A 25,836-nucleotide genomic window follows, 5' to 3' on the forward strand; every position below is an offset into this window, starting at 1 on the left:
GTGTCTTCAGAGTGACTTCAGTGTCTTCCAGGCTGTGTTTCCAGCTTGGGAGAGCTAAGCAGAACCAAAACATTCCAGATCTGGAATTATTGTTATCATTATTATTATTCTGAGAGTTGTATTGATAAAGTGAGCTGGCTAGTAAGGGTGTGGCTGATCAGAATGCTAGATTCTCATTCCTTCTGACCAGCAGGCTAAGCCCCAGATTTTGTGGCCAGCTAACCCAAAATCCAGGTGGTTAAAATTAAGTAATACGTTGTTCTGATGCCTCAGGTTGGAAATGGAAGAGGAGAAATAGACAGTCCCTTTGCAGTAAAGTCTCTTCTCACTGTGCTTGCCAGTGAAACAGAAGAAAATGTTCTTCTCTTTGGTACCTGACTCTTATTTGTTTATTTTACTGTTTGTCATGGACAGGAGTTAGCTGTCCACTAGAGAATGCATTGTATTTGTTTGCCGTTCCTTGTAATAGCATGTTACTTTGATTTGTTTTTAGGATAATAAACGTGAGAGTGACCTCTCAGTTTGGTTGCTTCTTCCTGATGAACTGTGGCTATGCATCTTCTCATTGTTTTCCCATAAAGAGCTTTCTCGGGTTGCCCAGGTCTGCCACCGTTTCCACCAGCTTGCGAGGGATGAGTCCTTTTGTAAGTACATTAAAATACCTAGCTAGTAATGGTCAGTAAGCAGAAAGAAAGGAAGGTCCTCCAAGGTAACTAAGAATGCCAGTATAAAGGAAATCTCTAGTGTCATATCAAAAATGTCCTAGGATCCAGGATATAGGCAATAGGAATAGCAGCAGGAACAGACATTTCTGTGAACTACATAGAGGAGTGAATCACTAAAAATGTTTATTAAAATGTCTCTAAAATAAAATAAAAATGAATAATTACCAATCAGTTTGGAAGATGTCTGTTTCCTACAAAGTTGAATTGAAAGAATTGGCTTCAGCATTTGAAAATGTTATCTAATGGTCATCATGCTACCTTGCAAACAGTATACATTTTCAAGTGTAAAGAAAACTGTGAAGGCACTGGAAATTAGGAAACTTTGGAGTTATAAATTAAGATCTACAATTGAAAAGAAAATAGTTGATTTTAACAATGATTAAATCAAATGCTAAGTTAAACAAATTGTTTAAAAAACTTGATAATTTAGAATTGATTCAAATTGCTTTCTAATGGTGCTGCTGTCCCTCAATCCTACTGTACTTTGAATTACATTGAATCCTTGCTTTGAAGTGTCATCCAAATGGCATCTCTTTCTGAAAGAGAACAGACTCATTCACTGAATATGTATACTGAAATTAGAGATGGACATTAAACCAAAACCCTGAATTGGAACAACCCAAGCAAGTTCCCCATGATTTTTCTAGGGAACTTGAACAGATCTTCAAGGAATCCATTTTGAAGCAGTTGGAGGAAAGGAAGGTGATCAGGAATAGTCAACATTGATTCACCAAGGGGAAGTCATGCCTGACCAACCTGACTGACTTCTATGATGAGATACTGGCGCTGTGGATATGGGGAATGTGGTGGACATGATATAACTTGACTTTAGCAAAGCTTTTGATACAGTCTCCCACAGTATTCTTTCCAGCAAGTTAAAGAAGTATGGACTGGATGAATGGACTATAAGGTGGATAGAAAGCTGGCTAGATTGTCAGGCTCAACAGGTAGTGATCAACAGCTCGATGTCTAGTTGGCAGCCAGTATCAAGCGGAGTGCCCCAGGGGTCTGTCCTGGGGCCGGTTTTGTTCAACACCTTCATTAATGATCTGGATGATGGGATGGATTGCACCCTTAGTAAGTTCGCGGATGACACTAAGCTGGGGAGAGAGATAGATATCTGGAGGGTAGCGATAGGGTCCAGAGTGACCTAGACAAATTGTACTTGTGGCACCTTAGAGACTAACAAATTTATTAGAGCATAAGCTTTCGTGGACTACAGCCCACTTCTTCTTTTTGCGGATACAGACTAACACGGCTGTTACTCTGAAACTAGACAAATTGGAGGATTGGACCAGAAGAAATCTGATGAGGTTCGACAAGTGCAGAGTCCTGTTCTTAGAATGGAAGAATCCCATGCACTGCTGCGGGCTGGGGACCGACTGGCTAAGTGGTAGTTCTGCAGAAAAGGACCTGGGGATTACAGTGGACGAGAAGCTGGATATGAGTTAACAGTGTGCCCTTGTTGCCAAGAAGGCTAATGGCATATTGGGCTGCATTAGTAGGAGCATTGCCAGCAGACCGAGGGAAGTGATTATTCCCCTTTATTCGGGACTGGTGAGGCCACATCTGGAGTATTGCATCCAGTTTTGGGCCTCCCACTACGGAAAGGATGTGGACAAATTGGAGAAAGGCCAGCAGAGGGCAACGGAAATGATTAGGCGGCTGGGGCACATGACTTATGAGGAGAGGCTGAGGGAACTGGGCTTATTTAGTCTGCAGAAGAGAAGAGTGAGGGGGGATTTGGTAGCAGCTTTCAACTAACTGAAAGAGGGTTCTAAAGAGGATGGAGCTAGGCTGTTCTCAGTGGTGGTGGATGACAGAACAAGAAGCAATGGTCTCAAGTTGCAGTGAGGGAGGTCAAGGTTGGCTATTAGGAAAAACTATTTCACTAGGAGGGTGGTGAAACACTGGAATGGGTTACCTTGGGAGGTGGTGAAATCTCCGTCCTTAGAGGGTTTTAAGGCCTGGCTTGACAAAGCCCTGGCTGGGATGATTTAGTTGGGGGTGGTCCTGCTTTGAGCAGAGGGTTGGACTGATTGACTTCCTGAAGTCTCTTCCAACCCTAATCTTCTATGATTCTATGCCCTTACTTGCAATTTGTGGTTAAAGTGTAATTGTGGCCCTACCTGTTTGCACCAGTTATCCCTTTTCTTTCAGTAGTTTGTTTGCAGAATACACCATATTCACACATAAAAGAGACTTTTGACATGCTCTGCTTTGATTTCGGACATTTTAAATTCAGCCTTGGCCTGTCAGATACATCTTCTTAACCACTGTGAAAAAGACAATATCATTCCATAATTCCATTTGGAATTTCTCCAAGCAGAGGAGTAACTATAATGTTACTGGACAAGCTGCTCAATAAAAAACACTGGGGGAAATTTTTCAGTTTCACAAAATATTGTAATTCAAGTCAATGATAGCTTGTGATGGAAACTTTGGCCTGGTCTACACTACGACTTTAATTCGGATTTATCAGCTTTAATTCGAATTTACCCTGCAACCGTCCACACAACGACGCTATTTATTTCGATGTAAAGGGCCCTTTAAATCGATTTCTGTACTCCACCCCGACGAGCGGAGTAGCGCCAAAATCGATTTTAACATTTCGAATTAGGGATAGTGTGGCCGCAATTCGATGGTATTGGCCTCCGGGAGCTATCCCACAGTGCATCATTGTGACCGCTCTGGACAGCAATCTAAATTCGGATGCACTGGCCAGGTAGACAGGAAAAGCCCCGCGAACATTTGAATTTCATTTCCTGTTTGCCCAGCGTGGAGAGCACAGGTGACCACAGATAGCTCATCAGCACAGGTAACCATGCAGTCTGATAATCGAAAAAGAGCACCAGCATGGACCGTGAGGGAGGTACTGGATCTGATCGCTGTATGGGGAGAGGATTCAGTGCTTGCAGAACTTCGTTCTAAAAGACGAAATGCAAAAACTTTTGAAAAAATCTCCAAGGGCATGATGGAGAGAGGCCACAATAGGGACTCTGAGCAGTGCTGCGTGAAAGTCAAGGAGCTCAGACAAGCCTATCAAAAAACAAAGGAGGCAAACGGTCGCTCCGGGTCAGAGCCGCGGACCTGCCGCTTCTACGCCGAGCTGCATGCAATTCTAGGGGGGGCTGCCACCACTACCCCACCTGTGATCGTGGATTCTGGGTCGGGGATAGTCTCATCAGCGACGCCTGAGGATTCTGCCGATGGGGGAGAGGAGGAGGAGGATGAGCTTGCAGAGAGCACACAGCACTCCGTTCTCCCCAACAGCCAGGATCTTTTTCTCACCCTGACTGAAGTACCCTCCCAAGCCTCCCAAGCCAGTACCCAAGACTCTGACCCCATGGAAGGGACCTCAGGTGAGTTTACCTTTTAAAATATAAAACTTGTTTTAAAAGCAAACGGTTTTTAATGATTACTTTGCCCTGAGGACTTGGGATGCATTCGCGGTCAGTTCAGCTACTGGAAAAGTCTGTTAACGTGTCTGGGGATGGAGCGGAAATCCTCCAGGGACATCTCCATGAAGCTCTCCTGGAGGTACTCCAAAAGCCTTGCCACAAGGTTTCTGGGCAGTGCATCCTTATTCCGTCCTCCATGGTAGGACACTTGACCACGCCATGCTTGCAGCAAGTAATCTGGTATCATTGCCTGACAAAGCCTGGCAGCGTATGGTCCCGGTGTTTGCTGGCATTCAAGCAACATCCGTTCTTTATCTTGTTGTGTAATCCTCAGGAGAGTGATGTCACTCCTGGTAACCTGGTTGAAATACGGGAACTTAATTAAGGGGACAGAGGTGGCCGTTCCTACTGGGCTGTTTGCCTGTGGCGGAAAATAAATCCTTCCCTGCAGTTAGCCAAGCGCAGATGGGAAATTGGCCCTGAGTTTTTCGCGTTTGGCTAGCAGGGATCTTCCCTGTTACCAGCCACGCGGTGGGGGGAGGGGTACTGTGATCATCCCAGAGAATTCATGGCGGGAGGGGGGCGGCGGCGGGGTGTGTGTGGTTAGTTTGGTGCCTGCAGGGATCTTCCCTGATACCAGCCACGCGGTGGGGGGGAGGGGTACAGCGATCATCCCAGAGAATTCATGGCGAGAGGGGTGGGGGTTAGTTTGTTTTCTGCTGCTGCTGAATGTTAACAGAAAAACCGCAGCACTCTACAGGCTATGCTTGGTATGTGGGAAAGGAGGGCGCAGAAGCTGTAAGACAATGGCTTACCATGGCCGCATGCAAGCCGAATTCTGTTGCCCAGACCTGTGATCTCTAGCAGCAAAGCCACAGGCACTCAGCATTAAGAGGCAAAATGCGACCTTGCACAGAAATCACATGTGCTATGTAATGTGAATAGTGTTGGTCACCGTGAAAGAGTATAAGCATTGTTCTGCAAAATGTAGCTTTTTAAACAATTCTCTCTTTTTTCCCCTCCCTACAGCAGCTGCAAATTCCTCAAGCCTCCCTCCTCCATCCCGAAGGTTATCACAGATAAGGCGTCGTAAGAAGAGAACGCGAGACGAGATGTTTTCTGAAATTATGGAATCCAGCCGCAGTGACAGAGCTCATCTGAATGAATGGAAGGAAACAGTTTCAAAGTATAGGAAAGAAGCCAGTGAACGTGAGGACAGGAGGGACCAACGTGAGGACAGGAGGGACCAACGTGAGGAGAGGAGAGACGCTCGAGATGAGAGGTGGCGGCAGGAAGATCAGAGGAGGCAGGATGCAACGCTGGGGCTGCTGCGTGAGCAAACAGACATGCTCCGGCGTCTGGTGGAGCTTCAGGAACGGCTGCTGGAAAACAGACTGCCGCTTCAGCCCCTGTTCCCCCCTCCCCCCTCCCCATGTTCCGTATCCTCCTCACCCAGACGTGTAAGAACGCGGGGGGGGAGGCTCCGTACACCTTCCCATTCCACCACAGTAGACAGCCCAAGCAAAAGGCTGTCATTTTTTTAACCTTTTCTTTGTGGCTTTTTCCTTCCCAGCAATCCTCCTCCCAAATACCACCCGGGTTCCCTCCCTCTTTTTCTAATCTATTAATAAAGAATAAATGATTTTTAAATGATAGTGACTTTATTTGGTTTGAAAGAAAGCTGGGGGAAGGGGGAGGGTGGGTTCCTTACAGAAAATCAGTCAATAAAGGGGGCGGGTTTTCATGAAGGAGAAACAAACAGATATTTCACACTGTAGCCTGGCCAGTCATGAAACTGGTTTTTAAAGCTTCTCTGATGCACAGCGCTTCCTGGTGTGCTCTTCTAATCGCCCTGGTGTCTGGCTGCGCGTAATCAGCAGCCAGGCGATTTGCCTCAGCCTCCCACCCCGCCATAAAGGTCTCCCCCTTACTTTCACAGAGATTGTGGAGCACACAGCAAGCAGAAATAACAATGGGGAGATTTCTTTGGCTGAGGTCAGAGCGAGTCAATAATGATCGCCAGCGACCTTTTAAACGGCCAAATGCACATTCTACCACCATTCTGCACTTGCTTAGCCTGTAGTTAAACAGCTCCTGACTCCTGTCCAGGCTGCCTGTGTACGGCTTCATGAGCCATGGCATTAAGGGGTAGGCTGGGTCCCCAAGAATAACTATTGGCATTTCAACATCCCCAACGGTTATTTTCTGGTCCGGAAAGTAAGTCCCTTGCTGCAGCCCTTTAAACAGAGTAGTGTTCCTGAAGACGTGAGCGTCATGAACCCTTCCCGCCCAGCCCTTGTTGATGTTGGTGAAACGTCCCTTGTGATCCACAAGTGCTTGCAGCACCATTGAAAAGTACCCCTTGCGGTTTATGTACTCGGTGGCTTGGTGCTCCGGTGCCAAGATAGGGATATGGGTTCCGTCTATCGCCCCACCACAGTTAGGGAATCCCATTGCAGAAAAACCATCCACTATAGCCTGCACATTTCCCAGAGTCACTAACTTTCGTAGCAGCACCTGAGTGATTGCTTTGGCTACTTGCATCACAGCAGCCCCCACAGTAGATTTGCCCACTCCAAATTGATTCCCGACTGACCGGTAGCTGTCTGGCGTTGCAAGCTTCCACAGGGCTATCGCCACACGCTTCTCAACTGTGAGGGCTGCTCTCATCTTGGTATTCTGGCGTTTCAGGGCAGGGGACAGCAAGTCACAAAGTTCCATGAAAGTGCCCTTACGCATGCGAAAGTTCCACAGCCACTGGGAATCGTCCCACACCTGCAACACTATGCGGTCCCACCAGTCTGTGCTTGTTTCCCTTGCCCAGAATCGGCGTTCCATGGATAGAATCTGCCCCATTAACAATATGATCTCCAAAGCACCGGGGCCCGTGGTTTCACAGAATTCTGTATCCGTGTCCGTGTCCATATCCATGTCAATGTCCTCATCATGCTTGTCGCTGCGCTGCCGCCGCCGCTGCCTCCTCGCCTCGTTTTTCTGGTCCTGGCTGAGCATAAACTCCACGAGAAGGCACGAGGTGTTTACAATGTTCATGACTGCTGTCTTGAGCTCAGCGGGCTCCATGCTTGCCGTGGTATGGAGTCTGCAGTGTTCACCCACCCAGGAAAAAAGGCGCGAAAATGGTTGTCTGCCGTCCGTTGCTTTCATGCAGGGAGGGAGGGAGGAGGTGAGGCTGTACCCAGAACCACTTGCGACGATGTTTTTTGTCCCATCAGGCACTGGGATCTTAACCCACAATTCCAATGGGCGCGGGAGACTGCGGGAACTATGGGATAGCTACCCACAGTGCAACGCTGCAGAAATCGATGCTAGCCCCGGTACTTGGACGCACACCACCGAATTAATGTGCTTAGTGTGGCCGCATACATTTCGACTTTATACAACCTGTTTTTCAAATCCGAATTATATAAATTCGGATTAATCCCGTAGTGTAGACATACCCTTTGTATGATATATTTAAAACCAGCAACCAAAATTATTACTATAGTATTTTTAAAAACATTTTTAAAATGCTTTGAAAAGTTATAACAAAAAAGAATAAAAAAGGCAAAGATTTTCCAAAACCATATTATGCCTGATGTCAGCATCTTTATAATTTATTTTAATTCTCTGATTTAAAAAATGACATGATGTTTTTAATTTTGGGATTATAATTGCCTTTTATTTGTTCTTTGTCCATGTCTGGGTTATAAATTATCCTGCTTGGAATTTTTCAATAGGGTAAATACTCAAGAAATGTTTCCATAAAGGAAAATTCTGTCATGCTTATCTTTGATAACTTAGTTCCTGCTGCAAGGTGCCCTCTCTGTCTCTAAGTTCACCTTGATATGCTATCCATGTACTTGCTCCTGATACCATCATGACTCCTATGTTTGGTGATCCAAGTGGCCTCAATGATTCTCATGATCACACTGAAAAGAAGAAAATACTGGTAGTTAAGTACCATACGTTTTGTAAGTTACCGTCTCAGGGCTAATTGCTACAGTCTTTACACCACAAATAGTATGAGCCGAATGAGTGTAGTACCTTTAAAGCCTGTTGAGCTGCATTCATTTCCTCAGTGTAGAATTTCACCCTGTATGACTGTAGAGTGAAATGAGCTTTTTGTGGCTTTAAAGGAGTCCCTTTGGTTGGGATCTATGAAAGTCCCAGTTTTAGCTCCATTGTAAGCCACAAAACTCACTGAACCCTAAACGCACTTGGCACCTAAGTTTTTAGAATAAAATTTCCCTAGGGGCCTAAGTTCCTGCCTCTAGGCATGCGCACTGCAGCCTACCTCTAGGCAGCTGGATGCCTATCTCCTGCCTAAGTGCCACAAACCAGGGAAAGACAGGTAGTTGGCCACCAAAGTCACCTGCCTTGGGGGCTTGATCTGGTAGGCTACCTCTGAGCATGCCTACTGGATCGGGTCCCATTTCAGACTCCAGGAGGAGCAGGAGTATTACGTCTCTTTCAAAAGCAAGAAGGTGATGGTAGGATGCCCCTTAAAACTTTTAGCTACGTGGTTAGTGCACTCACCTGGAATCTGGGAGACCCAGGTTCAATTTCCCTCTCTGCCAGAGGGAATGACTTGACTGGGGTCTCCTATCTCTCAGGAAGGTGCTTTACCCACTGCCTATGGAATATTCTGATGTGTGGCTCCCTCAATCTTTCCTTTTGAAGCTGTTGACCTGTGGATAAATAATGATAGAGAGGTTGAAACAGGGGGACTGGACAGAGACTTTTACCTCCCTGGTGAGGACTATAAGCACTGGGCACCACCTTTTCCAACCATTTTGTGTGGTGGAGTGCCTAATTCAGTCCCATGAAAAACACCTTAAGCACCTGAGCTGCCTAAATGGCAGGTTCCCATTTGTGGATCATTAAGAAGAGCTAGGTGCCTCCCTGCAGCCCAGACTTAGGAGCCTATCTCTGAAAGAGGGGCAGGGCTTAGTGTACACACCCATCTCCTCAGCACCTCCCTTTGGCTACTGGTTCCCCGCCTAATGTGCTGGCTTTTGTGGATTACATTCTTAGGTGCCTATATATCCCTGTTCATTGTATAGGGAGCCTAAGCACCTAACTTGGCTTTGTGGATCACAGTGTTGTTCCTGTGATTTTTTTTTTTTTTTTTTTTGGTTGCCTAAAAGTTAAGCACCATGATGCTCAGCATTGCAATGCTTAAATCACTTTGTGGATCCCATCCACCATGTTTCTGTTTTTTCCATCTGAATAAAGGGGATAATATGTAGGTATCACTTCCAAAGGTGTTTTGCGCATTAATTAGTTAATCTTTGTAAAGAGCTGCTCCACAGATTTATGATTACATTTCATTCACTACTGACTAGGGCCTTATTTGAACCAGTGACCTGGATAGCTATGGAAAATTCTGTATCCTGTTATCAATAGTAGTAGTTCATATCTGGATTTGTATATCCTTTAAACAAAGGAATCCCAGTCACACTCAGAATTTCCTCCAGGTAAAATAATTGATCCAGCATATTTTTATCCAAAAGCTAATCATAAAGATACATAGTTAAAACAACAACAACAAAAAGCACTGAATGAACTGAATGCCAGACGTTTAACAAAGAAAGTGACTTCTAAAAAAAGAACAAACTCAAGGCTGTGACTGGGGAGGCAAACAAAGCTGTAGGTCACCTGCTGTAGATGCCTGTGTCTCGGCTTATGTCACATTCCCACGGTGAACTCCAAGACAAATACTTACACCTTAAACAAACAAAGGTGGGCCATTAGACGTAGCTGAGTGTTGCGTTTCAGTGATGTTGAACAAATGTTCTAGGAACTAAGTGTATTGTTCTTTTAAAGAAGCAACAGCTGTCATGAATGGTCTTTGCAACTTGATGGAGAAGCTCTGATGTTTATAACTATTGTGTAGCCATTGGGGCTTGCATTTCTAGATGAAGCCAGCAGTGCATTCTGTAAAATCTTTGAATTGTATTGTAGGATCTCATGTATGAGGTAAACTAAACTAACCAACTAGCCATGAATCAGCTTAGTTTCTAATCCGGGTTTTTTCTTTGTGTGTTTGTTTTATCTTATCTCTGCTGTGCATACGGTGTATAGCATCAGTTGGAAAACGTATTAGGAAGATTTTTCAACTCCACATGGCAAATACAAGTGAAAAAGTGTTTTAGAGGATGTACAGTATATTTCCATACTCCCATGTATTTCAGCTATACTGTAGCATATGGTTTTACAAATATTAAAGCAGGGTAGGCCTTTATCAGTCTGTTTTGGAGACTTCAGCAAGAGGAATTAAGTTGTTTTTCCGAAGCAAAAGCATTTTCTTTGTGAGGCCTAGTCTACACTAATTTTAACTATATGGGTTTAGAAAACGATATAATATCATGGTAGAACTCCGCTCCCTCCCCCACTGTAGATGCAATTATACCTGCATAAAGATGCTTATTTCCATACACTTACAGAAATAAACTGTCTGGCTATAAACACCTTTACACTGGTGTAACTGTATTCACATAAGGGGATTGTACCACTTTACTGGTTTCTAAACCAACACAGTTATAACAAACAAAAACTGTACCTAGACCAGCCATAAGAGAATTGTTTGCAAGTGTTCACAAGTGCCAAGTTGATATTGATAGAACAGGTTTACAGTAACATGGGCAGTGGCCCTCTTCAGTACCCCCCTCCCAGTCAATTTTTCCAACCCTACAGCTTAGGTCCCTGCAAATTGTAAATCCTGCCCTGCTTTTAGCTTCAGTTCTTCATATTTTTATCTGTAGTCGTCATCTTGGATATCACTCTATGCAGTACTTGTCCTGCCAATATGGTGTGTAGTTTGGATTATGTTTGAGTGTACACAGGTCAGTTTTGGTGTATTAAAGCAACTTTACTGAAAGACGGGGGCTGCTTGGAGCACCTGAATTTGATATACTGTTGATTGAATATTTAAAATAGCAGATTCATTTAGTGTGCTTGTATCTTTTCCCTTGGATTCTCTTTAGAACTAGTTGAAAAATGACCAGATACAAAGCTTTGCAAACTTTCTTTATTTTTCATAAAGAGCTACACGTATTTATAAAATATTTCTACCCTGCAATTAAAACCTGCGGCTGGCCCTGCGAGGTTGGAGAGTCCAACAGTTTGGGCTGCAGCTCGAGCCTGAAAGTCTACCCACAATAAAACAGCCTCTTACCCTGAGCCCCACGAGCCAGCTGGCACAGGCCGGCCGCAGGTGTCTAATTGCAGTGTAGATGTACTGAGGCTAAAATTTTGTGGGGAATGAATCTTTATCTGTGAGGTAGAAATGTCTGAAAATAAAGAGTCAAGTAATATTAATACCTATTACATCCTCTGATTACATTAAACAGTTGCATATTTCCTTGACTTAGCGGACTGGTAAGTGAATCTCTCAGTTAACATTGATGCATCATGATTTGCATTTGCTCAGGATTAATATTATCTTTCACCATGAACATTTCATTTGTATAATATGTATCCCCTTTACTTGTATTGGAGCACTCAGGGCCAAGTGTGCTGAGCTCCACCAACTTCCAAGGAAAACAATAGGTACTGAGAGAGATCAGACCCTATGTTTACAAGTATGACTCAAATGGAGAGGCTTGAGAAGCTGCTGTATATGTCAAAGGGCATTTATATTAGTGCAGTTTTGAATGAGGTACATCATGTATTGCAAGGCATGAAAGGGAGTAAATCAGTCTAACGATCCTATGAAGGCTCTTCTGATACTTAACGTAGAATCCTATTTGGACTTTCATTTCTTGTTTCCACAACCACCATTTAATTTAAAAAAGGAGAAATTTTGGTTAACTGTTGTGTTGCTGTCATCTCAGTCAGACTTTATCGGTTAGTGGGGTTTGATAGTTAAATGATGGCTTTTCGCACACAGAGAAAGACCCTGAGCTATTTCTCTGAAAGCAACTTGGCATTCCTGGTCTGAAATGGGAGGTTCTTGACCTTTTGTGAACTAACTCTTGAAGTGTATGTTCTAAATTGTTTATTGGGGTTGTGATTGTTATTTATACAGCACCAGAGATGTGCATCATACTTTATAGACAAGGTGGGGGGAGGGGCAGAAAAGACCCTGCTGGGATATCTTTTCAGTCTAATTGGAATCATATATTAAGCAAAGAATTTTCAGTGAATGAATGTGGACAGCTGAATTTATGCACATCAGTAATTCAGTTAGAGCTATCGTAAGTCACTTCAACATTCAAGCACACATTAAAATATATTATGTCAAATCTGGAGGTCTCTGCATTTGATCTATATTTAGGCAATGGAGTTATGTCAGAGTTTGGATTGAGTACAAACTACATAACTTCAGGATTTGGCCCTAAATATATTCCTATCAAGCTTAGAAACTTTCTGTATTCTTGCACTGCTGTTGCTGTGGTCACAAAATTGTTTGTGTATAGTAGAAGCTCTACATTTTGTAAACAGTTTGTTCCTCCAACCTGCATCATTGACTAATGACACAGTTGAGGATTTGTGACATCGCAAGTGTTTCTAATGTGATGTCACAACCTCTGAGTTATAACTACTAAAAGAAAAAGGCTAACTATTAAGGAGAGCTATTTACATCTCTTTTTCTATGTAATCAACAATGATGGCAAAAGTACAATAGATGCCTATTTTCAGCTCACTCCCGTGAAATGCTAAGTACTCTAAGCTCCTGTTGAATTCAGGATCTAATGAGGTTTTGTGAAATTATTAGAAATCTGTGATTGGTTATTTAAGTGCACAACAACTAGAAAAAGCATTGGAAACTATATCAATGAATCTTAATGCCAAAGGGTTAAGTCAGTGACTTTGCTTGGCATATATCAGATGACTGTTTAAAAAAGAAAAAAGGTACAGACTGCCAGCATTTCTGTCATAAAAACCACGCCTACTACTAAAGAAAAGAAAAAGAAAGGGACATACTTGCTTTCCCTGGACAGCTCAGAAGAAATCCCATTAGTAATACAGGTAGGATTTTAGAATACTTTTGCATAAAAACCGTAAGGAAAAATAGACCTGTGTTTATGAACCCTAAAGGATTATGTCGGGACAAAGAGATGAAGAAAACACCTGTTCAGTAATGTAATCCAACTGTTATCTTGTATCCCATTTCTTTGGATTCTGTAGCGGAATGTCATTCAGCTTTGATTAGTGAGCCAGTCTTAGCAGCTAAAGCCACTGTCTTCAAAAGATTTAAATAGCTGTGTTCTTTACTTAAAGTTGTATCTTCTCTTATCCCTCATACAAAAAGAAAGAAAAGGCTTTATTTTGATCCCTTGTGTCCAGTTTCCTCTGGATCCTGTGGTGTACTTTGAGTCAAGTCATATGCAATCAGTCAGACTGTAATGTATCAATCATCTAGGCATACAGAACATGTCAAAGGGGTCATGGGTTTGAGTTCTCTTTTATTTTAGAAGTGCTGTATATATTATATAGCTATGGACAGTTGAGGTTAAAGTAGCCAATTAGATTAGGATTTGAAATCTCCGTTAACAGCAGAGAACTTCTCACTGTTGAGGTGAGAGCCAAAATAACAGGTTTTTTTTTTTAAAGTCAGTGAAAAGGGAAAGGAATTGCAGTGACCTATATTGTTCTCTTGCCACACCCAGGGCTGTATAAAAGTTTATCCAGAAGCTCAGTTCCATTGTTGCGTTGCTATGGGCATTGCTATGTAATGGTGTATCAGACACAAATAAGGGCTAAACCTTGAGGCCCTTTCTTGGAAATAAGTCTCAGTTATTTAAGGAGTCTTGAACCTCTGTAAGTTTAATTGTTCTGACAGTGGAAGTCAAATTACTATTCATTGTAATATAGCAATTTCATTTTAAGATGCCTTGTTGGTGGTGGTGGTTTTATTTCATGTTTAGAATGCTAAAATCAGCTCAGGTTCCCTAAGGTTTGCTTTCTATTCAGATGCTGACTTGGCCAAGTCACATGCACAGGCCACAAATCAATCACCCAAATCTTACATACCCTGAAGGAATGTACACAGTTTGAGCAGCATCCTGAAACACAAAAAAGAGATCAAGGAAAAAAGGGTCTCAGCTGGAAGGAAAGAAATAAAGTGAAACCATGGGAGACAGGATTTTTTTGACACAAGTATTAAAAGCTTTTTAGCAAGAATAGGTCCTGCTCAGATAAAATTCTTTGATACTATCCAGGCCATGTTCAGGAGGGAAGTTGGAATCTATTTGAACAAGGCTACAGGTATAATCTGAGAAAAAATATATTTAAAATCATGAGTTTATTATTGAGATGTTAATACACTCTTTTGTATTAGTCCAGATAAACTGTGTCTTGTTGAACAGGCTCAAGCAGTGCAGAACTAATTAGCTGACATCAAAGACATTGCTTTGGTAGTGGATAAAGATGACACGAGCTACCTGAACATTATGATCTGATTCTGGGAACTAAGCAGAGCATGACTGAGGGTGAACTGTTCTTTACGCAAAGCCTGACATATCCTAGAGGAAATTGCTAATTTACCTTAAGCTTTAGCTGGACTCACTTTTATCATAGTGTTCTTAAAAACTTTACAACAATAACAGTAAACATAGCTATATTTTTATGCATATAGATCTCTCTACAAAGAATTTGTCCTCCTGCCAACCAAGGGTCTAATTCTTCTCTTATATACACTGTTGCAAATCAGGAGTAACGCTACTGAATAAAAGGAGTTATAATGATGTAAAATGGGTATGGGTCAGATTCAGGCCACAAATTGTTAAATCATTGAAGTTCACACTAGTTTTACATTAAATGCTTACATTATGCAAGATACTAAATGCTCTCAATACCTATTGATTTTCCTGACAGCACCTCTCAAAGTGAGTCCCTGGGTGATTATGTGCACCATTTCTGTGAATAAATATAATTTAGATGTCTCCCTTCCTACTAAATAGAGATGGTATAATATATAAGTACCCAACACAAGAGAAAAAGTCCTGATACTCTGGCAAATTGACAAAAAGCAGTCATGATTCTGTATACTGTATTATATGCAGTGTTATTGTAGCCATGTTGGTCCCAGGGTATTATAGGGTCTAGGTGGGTGATATTAAAAGAAGTTGGTCCAATAAAATATATTACTTTGCCCACCTTTTCTCTCTATACCAGAGGTTCTCAAACTGGTGGTCCGTGGACCACCAGTGGTCCGCGAGCTCCATTCAGGTGGTCTGCGGATAGTTCCCTCTAAGGTGCATGCGCCTGGGCAGCCACACACAAGAGAATGAAGGCACCCACCTAATTAGTAGAGCTGTGCAGGCGTGGCTCCACTAATTAGGTGCCTGGACCCCGGAGAAGACGCACATGTAAGGTGAGGTGGTGGCCTTGGGGAGGAATAGGAGGTAGGTGGGAGGGGGCAGTGGGGTGAAAAGAGGGGGTGGGGGGAATTTGGGATGTGCAGGGCTATGGCGGCCAGAGAAAGAGGCACCTTTCCCCGGCAGCCACAGCCCTGGAACTGGGGAAAGACCCCCTCCTTCCCAGCCCCAGCTTGGGGGCTGCCATGGCAGGGCAAAGACTCCTATCCTTCCCAGCCCCAGCTCGGGTTGCCGCAGCGGGGGAGAGAAGGCACATCCATTGCATTAGAAAGGTAAGACTACTGCCATTAAAATATGAGTTGTGCTTTTATTTGTAGAACAGAAAATGTTAATTATTAAGGGTTTTTTTTTATATAGCACTTTTATCCAAAGTGCTTTACCATAGTTAGCTAACGGTACAAATAACATTTGGAAAGATCATTAAGTGGTCTGCTGAGACCCTCAGCAATTTTCAAGTGGTCGGCGGAAAAAAAAATTTGAGAACCATTGCTCTATACCATGTTATGTGCAGTGTAGTTGTAGCCATATCAGTCCCAAGATATTAGAGGCAAGGTGGGTGAGGTAATATCTTTTATTGTACCAACTTCTGTTAGTGAGGGAGACATGCTTTTGAGCCACACAGAGATCTTCGGGTCTGGGAAAGGTATTCCAAGCATCACAGCTCAATGCAATATGAAACAGATTGTTTAGCATAAGTAGCTAGCACATATTTTTAAAATCTGGTTGGCATGTTGGAAAGTTCTGCCCATTCTCTACCCCCATCTACCTTACAAGGGAGGGGGCAGGAAGTATTGAAAGCACAGTCCCTGTTCGTCTGCATCAGGGGAGCAAGGGAGGGTTTCTTAATCCTCCTTACACCGCAGTGTAGCAACACAGAGTCAGTCACCACTCTGTGTCATCCACAAATGTTATCAGCAGCTATTCTATATTTACTTCCAGATCATTGATGAAAATGTTGAATAGCATCAGGCCTAGTACTGACCCCTTCAGAATGCACTAGAAACCTCCCCATTGGATGATATGTCCCCATTGACAGCTAGTTTTTGAGATCTGTCACTAAGCCAATTCTTTATCCAGTGAGCATGTGCTCTATTGATACTGTATAGTACTGTTTTTTAAACCAGAAAGCCATATGGTACTAACTCAAAAGTCTACTACATCTATGCACTTACCTTTATCAACCAAATTTATAATCTCATCAAAGAAGGAAGTCAAGACCTGTTTTACATATTGACTGGCATTAATTATATTCCTTTCCCTTAATTCTTTCATTATTCTGCATGGGATTAATGTCATGGTAACCAGCCTATACTTACTTGGGTCATCCCACTTGCCCTTTTTGAAAACCGGCACAACATTAGCACTTTTCTAGTCTTCAGGACTTTCCCTGGTATTCCAAGATGTTTTTAAAAATTGAAATCAGTGGGACAGAGATCTCCTTAGCCAGCTGTTACAGGATTGTTGGATACAAGTTGTTCAGGCCTGCTGATTTAAAAATGTTTATTTCCTATAGATATTGGAGAAGTATGTTAGACATTACAAATGGTCTGGAAAGTATTTTGTAGTCCTTATATGATATGGGTAAATTAACCTTTTATTTTTCCAAATACAAAACAGAAATATTTATTGAACATACCTGTCTTTTCTGCCTCATCAAAACAGTTTTATCATCTCCATCTAGAAATGGGCCTATCCCATTGCTAGAATTTCTCATGACACTTGGGCCCATTCATGGTTCACTACACTATGTCAGCAACTCCTATCTCCTGTCTGACCTGACAAACTCACTACATCTAACATGTTGCTGTCATAGTATTTATCGATAAAGAGTATCTTGTAAAGTATCAAATGAAAGCTGGGAAAACTTGGGTCATTAATATAATTGTGAAACTCATATATTAACACTACCTGAGGAATTATGGATGCTTACTGGTATTTTGTTTGAAAGTCTGTAGCCAAACAAAGAGAGAAACAGGTTTCAAGACAGGAGGGAAGGTAGGTATCTCCCTGCCTTGCCTGGTTGGGAAACCAACACAAAGGAAGCTGCATTGGCATGCAAGTCAACAGGAAAAGCCAGGTTGACTGAAGAATGTGAAATCAGCACAGAAAGACAACAGAGATTAAAGCTACAGAGGGTTGGCTTGTCTGTGGGGTCAAAACAATGACTTGTGGGGAAATATAAGGTGAAGCTGTCATAACTATAAAGGGAAGGGTAATAGCTGTCCTGTGTACAGTACTATAAATCCCTCCTGGCCAGAGACTCCAAAATCCTTTTCCCTGTAAAGGGTTAAGAAGCTCAGGTAACCTGGCTGGCATCTGACCTAAAGGACCAATAAGGGGACAAGATACTTTCAAATCTTGGGGGGGGAAGGTTTTTGTTTGTGTTCTTTGTTTGGGAGTGTGTTCCTTCTCGGGGACTGAGAGGGACCAGACATCAATCCAGGTTCTCCACATCTTTCTAAACAAGCCTCTCCTATTTCAAACTTGTAAGTAAATAGCCAGGCAAGGCGTGTTAGTTTTCCTTTGTTTTCTCAACTTGTAAATGTACCTTTTACTAGAGTGTTTATCTTTGTTTGCTGTACTTTGAACCTGAGACTAGAGGGGAGTCCTCTGAGCTCTTTAAGTTTGATTACCCTGTAAGGTTGATTTCCATACTGATTTTACAGAGATGATTTTTACCTTTTTCTTTAATTAAAAACCTTCTTTTTAAGAACCTGATTGATTTTTTCCTTGTTTTAGATCCAAAGGGGTTTTGGATCTTGATTCACCAGGAGTTGGTGGGAGGAAGGAGGGGAATGGTTAATTTCCCCTTGTTTTAAATCCAAGGGGTTGGATTTGTTTTCACCAGGGATTTGGTGAAGGTTTTTCAAGGTTTCCCAGGGAGGGAATCCATTGAAAATGGTGGCAGCCGAACCAGAGCTAAGCTGGTAATTAAGCTTAGAAGTTTTTATGCAGGCCCCTACATTTGTACCCTAAAGTTCAAAGTGGGGATCTCAGTCCTGACATGGTGAATAGCGGTGGGATCATTTTAAACCCAAAAGCCAGTGATTTTTTTTTTTCCTTCTAGCTGCTTGGAAAGCCGAGCTGGAAGTAGATAGATGCATATCTTATCTCTCCTTGCCTGAAGGCAGAGGTGTTAAGTTTTTTTTACAGGTCCTTTGTTAAGAGAAGGGTTCAATTAGCAAATGACTGGTAAAAGGTATTTACAAGCTGAATTGTTTTTTTTTTTTCTTTTTACATCCTCTGGAGTAGCTAGTTAGAAAGTTACTGTTAACTCTGCAGCAGCCAGAGCTGAGAGCTTCCCAGTTTGTCAACTGCAAAGGGGGTTACCCAGCACAAGAAAACAGGAAAATGACTACCAAAGAAGTAGCTAACAAAATAGAACTGGCCAAACTAGAAGCAGAAGAAAATGAAAGAAAACATCAGAGACTGCTTCAATTAACAAAACTCGAGACAGAGCAGAGAGAAAGAGAAGAAAAAGCCAAAAAGGAGGCCCATGAAAGAGAGATGGAGCTGGAAAAAGCCAAAGAGGAGGCTCACAAGAGAACTATGGAGCTGAAAGAGAAAGAGATGGAGCTGAGAGAAAAAGAGATGGAGGAGAGAGAAAAAGAAAGGAAGCATGAACTGGAAGTAGCAAAGGCTAAGCAGGATGCACCAGCCAATGCTAACAACCCCCCTCCAGGTACCACTTCCCATCCCAGAAAATTCCCCATCTACAAGGCAGGCGATGATACTGAGGCCTTCTTAGAAAATTTTGAAAGGGCCTGCCTTGGATACAGCATCACTGCAGACCAGTACATGGTAGAGCTGAGGCCGCAGCTCAGTGGACCCTTAGCAGAGGTGGCGGCTGAAATGCCTAAGGAACACATGAACAGTTATGAACTTTTTAAAAACAAGGCCAGACTCAGAATGGGGCTAACACCCGAGCATGCCCGTCGGCGGTTCAGAGCCCTAAAGTGGAAACCGGATGTGTCATTTACCCGTCATGCCTACCACATTGACAAAAATTGTGATGCCTGGGTATCAGGAGCAAATGTTAAATCTCTGGAAGATCTGCTTTCCCTAGTAAAAATGGAGCAGTTTTTAGAGGGTGTTCCTGAGGAAATAGAAAGGTACATCCTAGATAGGAAGCCCAAAACTGTAACTGAGGCGGGGGAGATTGGAGCCCAATGGGTGGAGGTGGCAGAAAAAAAAAAAAACTAGTAGCAGTTGGAGCGAATATCAGAAGGGGCAAGCCGAAACAAAACCTTACCACCGGGGACAACCCAAGGCCCCACCCACATCCCAAGGGAAACCCCAGATGCCTTCTCACCCCACCACACCAGTCTCCACCAACCAACCTCGTCCCGGTGATACCTTAGCAGGGCGATGTTTTAAATGTAATGGACTGGGACATATAAAGGCTCACTGCCCCAAGAACCCCAACCGATTACAGTTCATTACACCCCAATCACACCAAAGATCCCCAAACCCAGATGCCTCTCTCATACCCTCGGAGCGAAGGGAAACCTTGAGAGTGGGCGGAAGGAAGGTTACCGCTTGGAGGGACACTGGGGCTCAAGTGTCAACTATCCACCAATCCCTAGTGGACCCCAAACTCATCAACCCAGAGGCTACAGTGACAATTCAACCCTTCGTGTCACAATCTGTAACCTTGCCTACAGCCACGTTGCATGTCCAGTACAAGGGCTGGTCAGGAATGTGGACTTTTGCAGTCTATGACAATTATCCCATTCCCATGCTGCTGGGGGAAGATTTGGCCAACCATGTGAAGGTAGCCAAGAGGGTGGGAATAGTCACCCGCAGCCAGGCTAAGCAAGCTTTCACCCCCATCCCTGTTCCTGAGCCGTCCACCAGGGCCCCGTCTGTGTTACCGGAGACCCAGACAAAGGTGGTGGAACTGGATCCTCTGCCAACGACTGCAACAGCCGTAGTGGATCCAATCCCAGAGACCCAGCCAAAGCCAGTCCCAGAACCGGAACTGGCAACGCAACCAGCACCAGAACCATTGCCAGCCCTGAGTCCAGCCCTTGCAAACCCGTCTACAACTCCAACGCCAGAGGGCACCAGCGAGCCTGAACTGGCAGAAGCAGCAGATAACCCTACCCAAGAGGCTCAGCCAGAGCCTGAGATACCACATAGTGCACCAGCGGACAGCGGTTCACAGTCAATGGAAACAGCCCCAGCACCTGCATCGCTTCCAGAGGGACCAAGCCCCAGTCCACAGTCCAAGGAGGAACTGATGTCTCCAGCATCAAGGGAACAGTTCCAGGCCGAGCAGGAAGCAGATGACAGCCTTCAGAAAGCTTGGGCGGCGGCGCGGAGCACCCCACCGCCTCTCAGCTCTTCTAACCGATCCCGGTTTGTTGTAGAACAAGGACTTTTATACAAGGAGACTCTTTCTGGTGGGCACCAGGAAGACTGGCATCCTCAAAGGCAGTTGGTAGTTCCCACTAAGTATCGGGTAAAGCTCTTGAGCTTAGCCCATGATCATCCCAGTGGCCATTCTGGGGTGAACAGAACCAAAGACCGGTTGGGGAAGTCCTTCCACTGGGAGGGAATGGGCAAGGACGTTGCTAATTATGTCCGGTCTTGTGAGGTGTGCCAACGAGTGGGAAAACCCCAAGACCAGGTTAAAGCCCCTCTCCAGCCACTACCCATAATTGAGGTCCCATTTCAGCGCGTAGCTGTGGATATTCTGGGTCCTTTCCCAAAGAAGACACCCAGAGGAAAGCAGTACGTACTGACTTTCATGGATTTTGCTACCCGATGGCCGGAAGCAGTACCCTTAAGCAACACCAGGGCTAAAGGTGTGTGCCAGGCATTAACAGACATTTTTGCCAGGGTAGGTTGGCCCTCCGACATCCTTACAGATTCGGGAACTAACTTCCTGGCAGGAACCATGGAAAACTTGTGGGAAGCTCATGGGGTGAATCACTTGGTTGCCACCCCTTACCACCATGAAACCAATGGCCTGGTGGAGAGGTTTAATGGAACTTTGGGGGCCATGATACGTAAATTTGTAAATGAACACTCCAATGATTGGGACCTAGTGTTGCAGCAGTTGCTTTTTGCCTACAGGGCTGTACCACATCCCAGTTTAGGGTTTTCACCATTTGAACTTGTGTATGGCCGTGAGGTTAAGGGGCCATTACAGTTGGTGAAGCAACAATGGGAGGGGTTTACGCCTTCTCCAGGAACAAACATTCTAGACTTTGTAAGCAACCTACAAAACACCCTCCGACATTCTTTGGCCCTTGCTAAAGAAAACCTAAAGGATGCTCAGGAAGAGCAAAAGGCCTGGTATGATAAACATTCCAGAGAACGGTCCTTCAAAGTAGGAGACCAAGTCATGGTCTTAAAGGCAATCCAGGCCCATAAAATGGAAGCGTCGTGGGAAGGACCATTCACGGTCCAGGAGCGCCTAGGAGCTGTTAACTATCTCATAGCCTCCCCCGCCTCCAACATAAAGCCTAAAGTATACCATGTTAATTCTCTTAAGCCCTTTTATTCCAGAGAATTAAACGTTTGCCAGTTTACAGCCCAGGAAACAGATGACGCGGAGTGGCCTGAAGGTGTCTACTACGAAGGAAAAAAGGATGGTGGCGTGGAAGAGGTGAACCTCTCCATGACCCTTGGACGTCTGCAGCGACAGCAGATCAAGGAGCTGTGCACAAGCTTTGCACCAATTTTCTCAGCCACTCCAGGATGGACCGAACGGGCATACCACTCCATTGACACAGGTAATGCTCACCCTATTAGAACCCCACCCTACCGGGAGTCACCTCATGCCAAAACTGCTATACAAAGGGAGATCCAGGACATGCTACAGATGGGTATAATCCGCCCCTCTAAGAGTGCATGGGCATCTCCAGTGGTTCTAGTTCCCAAACCAGATGGGGAAATACGCTTTTGCGTGGACTACCGTAAGCTAAATGCTGTAACTCGTCCTGACAACTATCCAATGCCACGCACAGATGAGCTATTGGAGAAATTGGGACATGCCCAATTCATCTCTACTTTAGACTTAACCAAGGGGTACTGGCAAGTACCACTAGATGAACCCGCTAAGGAAAGGTCAGCCTTCGTCACCCAGGCAGGGGTGTATGAATTCAATGTACTCCCTTTCGGGTTGCGAAATGCACCCGCCACCTTCCAAAGACTTGTAGATGGTCTCCTAGCGGGATTGGGAGAATCTGCAGTTGCCTACCTCGATGATGTGGCCATTTTTTCTGATTCATGGGCAGAGCACATGGAGCACCTGGAAAAAGTTTTCGAGCGCATCCAGCAGGCAGGACTAACTGTTAAGGCTAAAAAGTGTCAAATAGGCCAAAACAGAGTGACTTACCTGGGGCACCAGGTGGGTCAAGGAACTATAAATCCCATACAGGCCAAAGTGGATGCTATCCAAAAGTGGCCGGTTCCAAAGTCTAAGAAACAGGTCCAATCCTTCTTAGGCTTGGCTGGATATTATAGGCGATTTGTACCCCACTACAGCCAAATCGCCGCCCCGCTGACAGACCTAACCAGAAAGAAACAGCCAAATGCAGTTCAGTGGACTAATGAGTGTCAAAAGGCCTTTAACCAGCTTAAGGCAACACTCATGTCTGACCCTGTGCTAAGGGCCCCAGACTTTGACAAACCGTTCCAAGTAACCACAGATGCGTCCGAGCGAGGCGTGGGAGCAGTTTTAATGCAGGAAGGACCGGATCAAGAATTCCATCCTGTCGTATTTCTCAGTAAGAAACTGTCTGAGAGGGAAAGCCATTGGTCAATCAGCGAAAAGGAATGCTATGCCATTGTGTATGCGCTGGAAAAGCTACGCCCATATGTTTGGGGACGGCGTTTCCAACTACAAACAGACCATGCTGCGCTACAGTGGCTTCATACCGCCAAGGGAAATAACAAAAAACTTCTTCGGTGGAGTTTAGCTCTCCAAGATTTTGATTTTGAAATACAACACATTTCGGGAGCTTCTAACAAAGTGGCTGATGCACTCTCCCGGGAAAGTTTCCCAGAGTTAACTGGTTAACAATTGTTTTTGGAATGAAACATATTGTTAGTTTTTATATAATCAGTAGTATGTCTAAAGGTACATGTGTCTTATTAACTCTGTTTTCTCCTAGAACTCCAGGAAGAAATCACAGCCAGTGTGGAACCGAACATCCAACACTATCTGTGATTTGGGGGGCGTGTCATAACTATAAAGGGAAGGGTAATAGCTGTCCTGTGTACAGTACTATAAATCCCTCCTGGCCAGAGACTCCAAAATCCTTTTCCCTGTAAAGGGTTAAGAAGCTCAGGTAACCTGGCTGGCATCTGACCTAAAGGACCAATAAGGGGACAAGATACTTTCAAATCTTGGGGGGGGAAGGTTTTTGTTTGTGTTCTTTGTTTGGGAGTGTGTTCCTTCTCGGGGACTGAGAGGGACCAGACATCAATCCAGGTTCTCCACATCTTTCTAAACAAGCCTCTCCTATTTCAAACTTGTAAGTAAATAGCCAGGCAAGGCGTGTTAGTTTTCCTTTGTTTTCTCAACTTGTAAATGTACCTTTTACTAGAGTGTTTATCTTTGTTTGCTGTACTTTGAACCTGAGACTAGAGGGGAGTCCTCTGAGCTCTTTAAGTTTGATTACCCTGTAAGGTTGATTTCCATACTGATTTTACAGAGATGATTTTTACCTTTTTCTTTAATTAAAAACCTTCTTTTTAAGAACCTGATTGATTTTTTCCTTGTTTTAGATCCAAAGGGGTTTTGGATCTTGATTCACCAGGAGTTGGTGGGAGGAAGGAGGGGAATGGTTAATTTCCCCTTGTTTTAAATCCAAGGGGTTGGATTTGTTTTCACCAGGGATTTGGTGAAGGTTTTTCAAGGTTTCCCAGGGAGGGAATCCATTGAAAATGGTGGCAGCCGAACCAGAGCTAAGCTGGTAATTAAACTTAGAAGTTTTTATGCAGGCCCCTACATTTGTACCCTAAAGTTCAAAGTGGGGATCTCAGTCCTGACAGAAGCAAAAAGATGTTGTGTTATCCATCACTGAGGGAAAAAATTGGTCAGTGCCTTTTGTATCCATGAATGGTGGATCTCCAGCCATGTGGGTTGGTAATGTTGAGAGGTGGCTTTTGGTGAGAAAATGCCAGTCAAGGATTGCAGCCTATTAAGTTTTAGTCTCTAGAAAGCATATTATACTACTTGTTTTATTTGTAACTATTTTCTGTTTCCGTTGTCTTTACTTAGTATCACTTAAATCTGTTTATTTAATAAACTTATTCTTGGTTTTATTACAAGTTCATCTCACTGATGTTATGCTACAGTGGGACTCCTTGCCTGCGCTAACAGGATAATATGTATACTCTCTCTTTGGAGACAGTGGACTTGGCAATTCCTGTGAGTGTCCAGTGACACTGGATACTGCAAAAGAACACTCTTCCAGGTGGTTTGGGAACTGGTTTGCACCAAGCAAAGCAGAGTAAGGTCTGGCAGAGTCTAAGGAGTTGCTTTGGCTGACTAATAAACTGGGGTGGAAGGGAGTTGTCACTCACTTTGGCACCAGCAAATCTCTCTTTTGCTAAGGCAGAGGGTAACAAGGTGACTTGCAGTTCTCGATGCCCTGTGAAAGCATCACATGTCCCTAATGTTTAACTTGGGTGCACCCAAGTTAAATTTCTTATTGTCCTTAGTGCTACCAGCCATAGATCTTCTTCTTTTTTCTCTGTCATCTTTAGCTTTCCTTATCAACTTTCTGCACCTCATAACTTCCAGTGTATATCAGTTGCTATTTATATCTTCCTTTTCCCATTTGTGTTATATTACTTTTTTATTTCTAATTGCTGCCTTTCCCACTTATTCAGGATGGGCTTTTAATCAGAGTGGCCTCTTTTTTGACTGGGGGATTGTGGCTTTCTGGCCATCTGATAAATTCTTAAATAACTCTAAATTTTTATTCATGTTGTTCTGTCTAAATTTTTCCTCCCAATCAGTTTTGCTCATAATTTTTCTCAGTTTTGGGAAATTAGTCCTTTTGAAGCATGAAGTATATATGAATGACTGGTTGGGCGTGTCTTCCATTTACACAAGTCATGATTACTTGTCCCAAGGCAACAACCAATGTCTAGTCCAGCGATTGATTCATGTTTATCTGTCATAATGAGGTCCAAGATAGTTACCTCATGTCAAGTGCAATCCTTCTGTGTTAGATGATAATTTTCTATAAATTTTAGAACATCTAATGAGGATTTACTGGTGGCTGCATGAGTCTTCCATCACACATCTCCCAAATTAAAGTCTCCTATAACACAATTTTTTTTCACGCATTTACAAATAAGTGCTTAAAGAGTAACTCATCCTGTTCTTTGGCTTGATGTGGTGGTCTGTAACATAACAGT

General features: G+C 43.7%; 1 protein-coding gene across 2 annotated transcripts in view; it reads left to right on the plus strand.

Annotated features, from left to right (window-relative positions):
• Positions 1-25,836, plus strand: part of LOC128839568 (uncharacterized) — a 127,406-nt gene that overhangs the window by 27,313 nt on the left and 74,257 nt on the right. For both annotated transcript variants that reach the window (XM_054032654.1, XM_054032655.1), the window contains one exon: positions 494-644. In XM_054032654.1, coding sequence (XP_053888629.1) covers positions 494-644 — 151 coding nt within the window. The remainder of the gene's footprint in view (positions 1-493; positions 645-25,836) is intronic.

Source organism: Malaclemys terrapin, chromosome 6 (assembly GCF_027887155.1).
Source record: "Malaclemys terrapin pileata isolate rMalTer1 chromosome 6, rMalTer1.hap1, whole genome shotgun sequence".
Classification (NCBI taxonomy): domain Eukaryota; kingdom Metazoa; phylum Chordata; order Testudines; family Emydidae; genus Malaclemys; species Malaclemys terrapin.